General features: G+C 42.5%; 1 protein-coding gene across 2 annotated transcripts; it reads left to right on the top strand.

Moving 5' to 3' along the window:
- The first annotated feature begins 1114 nt into the window (after window positions 1-1114).
- LYSMD3 (LysM domain containing 3) lies at window positions 1115-6796 on the top strand. Of its 2 annotated transcripts, none has more exons than XM_015849729.2 (2): window positions 1115-1495; window positions 3057-6796. In XM_015849729.2, exons 1-2 carry the CDS (start codon window positions 1244-1246, stop codon window positions 3708-3710), a joined length of 906 nt encoding a protein of 301 aa, XP_015705215.1. In that variant the 5' UTR covers window positions 1115-1243; the 3' UTR covers window positions 3711-6796. The 2 variants fall into 2 exon arrangements, with proteins under 2 accessions (XP_015705215.1, XP_015705216.1); XM_015849730.2 differs by lacking the exon at window positions 1115-1495 and adding an exon at window positions 1525-1750.
- Window positions 6797-7687: the final 891 nt, after the last annotated feature.

Consider the following 7687-nt stretch of genomic DNA (forward strand, 5'->3'; position numbering starts at 1 on the left):
GCCAGCTCCTAGTGCAACCTGCTCTAGCTGTAGGTGTTCCTGTTCATTACAGGGGAGTTAGACTAGGCGGCATTTCAGGGCCCCATCCAACTCACATGATTTTACTATTCCTAGTCCACAGTACAGTATTACCTTAAGGTAAATACTAAATACGTATTGATTAAACCAACATAACCGTGAAACAAGAACATGTTGTACTTTGACAGCCTATTCTACAGTGCCTGGAAACGTGGCTTAAGCCTTCTCCAGCTTCAGAGCATGACGCTGTAAAAGGAGGCACAACAGTTTGGTGCTCACCTGTGTGTCACGACAGGTAGTCTGCAAAACTGAAGTCATAAAAGATTTCTGCATTTTTCAGTACCGAACACATTTCTGACCAAATTTATTACTTTGCACAGGAAAGTCTGAAGGTAAAATATTAATTAAAAAAAAAAATAATAATAATACCACACAAAATAACAACAACAAACTTCTCAAGCTGTAGGCCCTGGCTGCCAGCTGCTGTGTGGAGCACCTACTGACTCCTGCTGTAGGGGAATACATCCTTGCACGGCTTGAAGAAAGCACCCCCCAGGCCGAGCCTACTTGATAGACCTCTAAGTTTTCTTATTGTTTCCTACTGTTCTTATCACTTCCCACTCTCTAGCAACAGATTTAATAGTGAAAGACAGGCTATTAAGAATGGCAAATTTACAGTTTCTTGTGAAATAAATACGTCAGCCCGGGCTGTACACGGTATTTCTGTGGGGACAAAGGCTGGGTGATACAAAGCGCACGGCAACTGCTGTAAGAGCAACACGCACCAAGAGCCAGGCAGGAACACAACGCCGCCGCACTCTGGCAATGAGCCGCAAAGGGCTTCTCAAAAGAGCTCTTGCTACCATAAACATACAGCAACCTACAAGCCCAGCTTCAGTCGCAACTCCGCGCCGCGTCCCATCCCCTGCCCAGCTGCCGCCCTCCGACAACGGCGCTGAGCGCTGCCCCGGGGCGGGACCATGGTGCTGACGAGGCGGCCATGAGGAGCGGCAGGGCTGTCCGCCCGACCGCGCAGTGCTGAGCATGGCTCCCTGCCGCTTCCGGGGAGGGGCGGGCAGAGGGGCCGGGTCTCGCGTCTCCGGGAAGGAGGGAGGGAGCGGGCGGGCTGGGTGGACGCGGCCGGGCCTGCGTGTGTGCTGGGGCCGGCGGTCCCGCTCAGGGTGCCACGTCTACCGCCCGCCCCCCGCACGGCCGCTCTGGGAGCATGGCCGGGAGAGGCCCGGGCTGCGTTCTACAGCTGCCGGCCGGATCGCAGCCGCCCGGCGGCGGCCTCCTTTACCCCGGGGAAAGCGAGGGGCTGGAGGAGGAGAGCGAGGTGTTCGAGCTGCGGCCGCGGGGCAGGGAGAAGGTCCGGCGGAGCACGTCGAGGGACCGGCTGGACGGCATCATCCTGCTGACGAAGGACATCCAGGAAGGGGACACGCTGAACGCGATCGCGCTGCAGTACTGCTGCTCGGTGAGTCCGTGCTGCACGGCTGTGCTCGCCGCCTCCAGCCCCGCGCTGTAGCGCTGCCTCGGAGCGCCCTCGGCGGCTGAGGGGCCGACGGATCGTGCAGGCTTTTCGTATAAAAACTGATTTCGTGTGTGGCGTTTCCGCTCGAAATAATGCGCGTTACGAGAAGTGATTGTAATGCATTGTCGCAAGTGGGCACCTCCACCTGCGTGGCCTTCTGTATCGCAGCTTCGAGCTGGGAAGCATTCGGTCAGCCAGGTGAGTGCTCTTCCCCTTGCTGCCCATGCCTGCCTGGTGCTGGCCAAGGCCGGGACTTCTGCTGCCGTGTAGGAAGTCAGCTGTGCCAGCTCCTAGCCCTGCAGCTCTACCAAGGTCAGAGGTAGACCTAAAATCTTTGTTTTCCACGAATCATGCTGTTATCTAATTCATTAGTAATAAAATTATAGCCCTCCTGCTATGAGCTAATGTACCGAAGTCCTAACTTAACTCTTGTTTGTAGACAGTTCTGGGAAAGGTGCAAAGGGTTTGGGGCTTTAGGTAAAAAGGATACTTTGCATTGCAGTGCGGTTGCTGAGCACTCAGGTAAATGCTGCCTTTATTTGATTTTTTATGCCAATCTGACTTAGTTACACTTAAAAAATACACTGCGTTAGGAGTTGAGACACTACATGTTATAAGGTTAGTGCAGGTGGTAGGCACTGGTTGATCGTCCCAGATTACTTTTTTTGGCCCAAATCTCTGTTTTAAGTGGAGCGGTTTCTAGGGGAAGGGTCTCTGAACTTCCTTGTTTTCTGTCACTTATTTCTTCACAAATAATGTCCTCCCAGTGAGGACAGGGAGGATCTGTGGTGTGATGCACCTTTAAAAGACAAAATTTCCTTGTTCTTCTGTTATGAAAAAAATACTGACTTTAAGTACTTAATTATCATCTGGTTAATTATCATGAGGTTTGTGACTATATTATGCCTTCACGGAACTGCTGTATGGGAATGAAGCTGCTCATTCTCCAAGGGCAGTTAAACCCCTTTGGAATATTTCTTGAGAGATTTAAAACCCAAGCCTTTTAAAAAGGAAAACAAGATTTGTTTTGAGTGAGAACAGGGAAAGGGGAAACTGACCTAATGGGGGAAGATGATGGTGTGCTAAGTTATGCTTTGCTTCTACCTTAGCACTTAAAAGCAGGAATAGTATTGAAACCAGTTGTGGCCAGGTGGACTCATAAATTTTAATCTTTACTCAAAAGCTTTGAATTTGATTAAGAACTTGTAGCCACTTATTTTACTAGCAAAGCACAGGGCAAAGTCCTGTTAATTTAACTGAGGTAGTTTCCAGTGATTGTTTAATGTACATTAAGTGAAGTGCATGAAATGAGAGTCTGTAAATAACCTTCTTGCTTTAACTTTGTTCAGGTTTGATCTTTGACCTCTAACTACTTGGAGGCCACTTGGGTATAAGTTATCCCCTTCCTTCATTGGGGAGGAGTTTTATTTCTCACGAATTCAGACCTTTTTTAAGAGCTCAAATCCATGGATCTTTGCTATTTAAACTATTATTTTTCTTTCAGGTTGCAGATATCAAGAGAGTTAACAATCTTATCAATGATCAAGACTTTTTTGCTCTGAGGTCTATCAGAATTCCAGTGAAAAAGTTCAGTGTATTGACTGAAACACACGTGTCTCCAAAAGGAAGAACAGTTCTTCGGCCTGCTCTCTATTCCCCCGAAGTGCAGGAAGCATCACCTTCTGATAAATTCACTGCTAATGAGACTGCTGGCAACTTCTTAAAGGAAGTGGATCGAGATATAGAAGAAATTGTGAAGTGTAATGATACAAAGAGGGAGAACCTTAATGAAGTGGTTTCTGCCTTAGCAGCCCAACAGGTCTGCTTTGAAACTGATGGGAGAAGTAAAAAATGCAAGGATCCGTACTATGGAGCGGACTGGGGGATGGGATGGTGGACAGCTGTAGTTATTATGTTGATTATTGGCATAATAACTCCCGTTTTTTATCTCCTTTATTATGAAGTTTTAGTGAAAGCAGATGTCAGCCACCATTCTACAATGGAATCTGCCCCCTCTTTTGTCACGGCAGCATCACATCAGAAACAAATAGAAAATGGAAGAAATCCAGCTAATAGTATAAATGTTGATAGTCAAGGAGAACTCCAGCCTTACAACAGAAAACCCCACGCAAATGTGATTCATAGGCACATAACGTAGCATTAGACGAGACCACAGAATGCAAAATGTATCTGGAATGCAAAGAAAATACTTACTGATACATGATTTAACTTTATGGGCAGCAGTCCAGCATGAGGATAGTTCAATGGATGATGTAATCCTGTAATGTGCTTCAGGCAGGAGGTCTTGGTGCAAGATCGGGATATAAATTAAGATATAAAATTGTCTCTGACGCTTTGCACTTTTTTCTGTTTTGTTAGGTGTCTGTTTTCTAATTAATGACAAAGCAAAAGAAGGTAGTTGGAGCTAACACACAAGGAATTTCACTGTACATTTTATAGCCCTGAAGTGGGCATTTGGGGATATCTGTCTTTTAAAGTATTTATAGAATGCATAGCACATTTGACATTTTAATATCAAGTTTACACTTGCCAGTTAAGACTTTGTTCTTAAAATTTTATTTTTCTTATAGAATTCTTAAAACTCAATCATCCAATAATTAATTGCCACTATGAAGTCCACTTTTTGTTAGAGGTTATTCATAGAGGCAGTAGCTAATACCTAAGGTGGAATATTCAAATTCTGTGCCTGTGATCAGTCTGTTCTTCTTTTTGGTATAGACAGGAGAGTAGCCTGGTTCCTGTTTATGTCATACATGTTTCTATGTATGTTGTATGTTCTTCTGTAGAACATACTTTAGAACTCCACATCCCTCTCCATGGTGTCCTTCAGTTGACTGGACTGGACTGGACTTCTCTTCTGGTCAGCTGTATATGAAATGAAATAAGTGGAGATGTGTGATACTTTGCTGTGATTCCTTCATTACTCTTTATTTTATTATAATGACTTTTTCTTCCTCCATTTGATCTCGGTGTAAAAGCAACTGATTCTTCAGACAGTAGTTACCATTGGGTTCTGAATGTGCTAATGTTCATGTGCCCACGAATCTGGAATAACAACTTTTTTCCTGGAATCTACAAAACTTCAGATGAGATTCAGTAGCTGCTAATAAGAAGCTGATGCTGCAACAGTATAGACCAGTTGCAGCTTCACACAGTTCTTTAGCTGGTATTCTTCAACCACTCTTTCCTTGAATGTTTCATTTGGTTTCATGAACAAGCTTACTTTCCACCTTCTTTTCTTCCCTACCTGAAAATGCTACAGGAGGAAAAACAAGCAAAAAGTAAAAGGACTTACACTTCTATGGGGGGAGAGGGGCAGAGAAAAAAGTAAAGAGGATCTTGTGTACTCTGAGTATTTTTAAATAAAAGCTGATGTGTTGCCTATAATCTTTGGTTATATTTGCCTTGTGAAGTAAGGTGTCTGTGGTCCTGTCTGAAGTAATATTAACAAAGCTGAAGTTAACTGACTTCAGTCAGACTAAAGAAGTGAGAAATGGAAAAACATCATTAACTTCATTTTAAACTCTACCTTAAGCTCTCCTGTGGTTGTCTTGACTGTGTATGCAGTATGAAAAATCTGACCATTAATTTTTTGAATTTTGGAAGGAAAGGCTTGTGCCACTATCTGTTGCCCCCCAAAAATGGGGCAAGTGTTATTTACTGGTGTTTTAAGTGTATGAACATGAATTGGATTAATGTATGTAGGTTGCTCTGAAAGTAATGCCTCCTACTTATTTTTAAGGTGGTACAGGGGGCATGATAACACTGATAGAGCAAACTTTCAGCCAGAAAATGCTGTTTTTCAACATATTCACTGCTATTAATTGATTTGTGTGGATGAGCAGATTAGACACTCTTCGTTTCATAGTATGTTAGCTGTGCATGGCTGTCCAGAACGTGACCTGTCACCACTGCTGAAGCACTGCTTGACCCATCACTTCACTGTGCTCATAAACACTGTTTGGTCTCCATAAACATTCGGCAGGCATCAGTGGGTGCTGGTTATTCTGCCTCTCTGCTGTCATCAGTCCTACAATGACAAAATGTAACAGTATTGGTGGAAAGGTTCAACCATTACTGCCATATCAACAGCATCTGCCTCTGATGTCATGGGCCAACATAAAATAGGAGGCACTCCTTAGATTATATTGAACATATAGCCTAAAACATGACAGAAGGCATGGTACAATTGGACTTGTAAACTATTACAAGCGGCTGTTGAACACTTCAGTGAAAGTATATCTGGTGACAGTGTGGCTGCTCGCAGTTTCCACAGAAGGAGAGGCATTAAAATCAGTGTGCCCTTCATGTTTCACATAGCACTTCTTTTTCAAATAATCTTGTTAAATAATTGTTCTTTTCTTGGAAACATGTGCTAATAACACAAGCGTGAGTGTTCAAGTACCAGTTCTGGGTAAGGCTATATGAAAGGTTGTACTGTGAAGTAATTTGTGGTGGCCAATGTGATGCCACTTCTATGGTTAAAACATCAAAAGCTGGTGAATGTTTTGTGGCTTACTGTCACTGAGTTGTTAAAGGTGGCATGGTAAGCAGTTAAAAAGGGGAAATCAGTTATGTTCAATGACAGTATACTCTGACCAACAGTGTGACACGTTCTTACTGTTACACAGTATATTTTATTTAGCATGTTTTTAAGTTAGGTTACATGTTTTAAATTAGAAGGTTATTTTTATCAGAAAATGTAATCTTGGAGAGCTTATCTAATCTTGGACTTTAGGTACAAACAACAGCTGGTTTTGCTATTTGCAAGATGCAGGGATTTGTCCCGTCTTTTCCAAAGTACAGTGTGAATGGCAGTGCATCATCTTCTGAATGAAGTGAGTAATTCCTCTGTATCTGATATACTAAGTTAATTGTAAAGCCAGTCTTTTAGACATTGACTTGATGATATCAAAAGAAACTGCAGGGTAAATCACTTTATAGATTAACTACAACACACTGTTGGTCAGGAAGTAGGTTTGAAATATAAGTGCATATTGCACTGCTGGACCATATAAAATGTTAAATGCTTTAAATCTGCTATATTTTGGATTATGTTGTCACAGATAATCTTCGTATAACTGTTTTATAAAGGTTCAAAGTATAACTTTGTAAAATAATCCTAAATGAGGATGCAAGTCTTATTTAAGATACTTTGGCACCTCTGCTTTTAGGAAAACATAAGGAAAATGCATAAAATAAAGGAGTTTTTTTTAGATTGCAGTGAAAGCAGTACTTATCATGTATTTGTAACTATATATTTTGCATGTATTATAAACAGCCTCTACTTGTATTTGTTTTGGCTAATTTTGTGTGTAACCTAACATATTCCTTGGCCAACAAGTACTTGTTGACTGTAGCTGCATATAGCATTCATGTCTAGAATACCATAACTGGTAGGTTAAAGGTTTGTACCGTGCCTGCCTTGTTTAAATTGGAACTTTTCTGTTTAGAGGTCTTGTTAGAATTTGTTAGTTCTGTGAAAACACTATTAACAAATAGGGGTGAAAAACTAAATTAGTGTCCTAGTTTAACCCCAGAAAGAAGATAGGCACCACACATACTTGCTTAGCCTACCTCCAGCTCCAGCCCCAGCTCAGTCTCTCCAAGTCTGATGTTTGTTGAGACCCAGCAAACAGTCTACATTTGATCAACATCATGGTCTTGGAATAAATCCCAAGTAATTAGAAATATCAACTTACAAGAACAGCTGTGAGCATTATGTCTCTGGAGCAACACCACCTCATTCCATTTCAGAAGTGGCTTGACACAGGGCACAGGCTGTTCTTAGGCTTTGGCCTTATCTAACATTATTAAACTAGTCTTAGAAGGTCTGTCCTGAGATGCTGCTTCCATAAAACAGATGTGACCATAGTTAACCTTTTAAAGGTGTCGAATAAAGAAAGTAATCTGTACCAAAGAAGAGTCACGTGCTCAGGCTAGTCACAGCAGTGACCAAATTAAAACGCATGTAGTGCTGCTTTTCCAAGGCTTACACTCTGGTTCTTTTGCCTTTGGCAAAAGCACTCTATTTCTTTTCCTTGTGTGAGATGCAGGGATTCTCTCATTGTTTACCTTTCAACATGCTTACCTTGTTTACAGCGCCTTCTGTTG

This window comes from Coturnix japonica, chromosome Z (assembly GCF_001577835.2).
Source record: "Coturnix japonica isolate 7356 chromosome Z, Coturnix japonica 2.1, whole genome shotgun sequence".
NCBI classification, from domain to species: Eukaryota; Metazoa; Chordata; class Aves; order Galliformes; family Phasianidae; genus Coturnix; species Coturnix japonica.

Coding starts and splice junctions, on each gene's coding strand:
- LYSMD3 (XM_015849729.2), top strand. CDS start 1,244: ATGGCCGGGAGAGGCCCGGGCTGCGTTCTACAGCTGCCGGCCGGATCG. Junction 1,496..3,056: donor CGCTGCAGTACTGCTGCTCG/GTGAGTCCGTGC, acceptor TTTTTCTTTCAG/GTTGCAGATATCAAGAGAGT.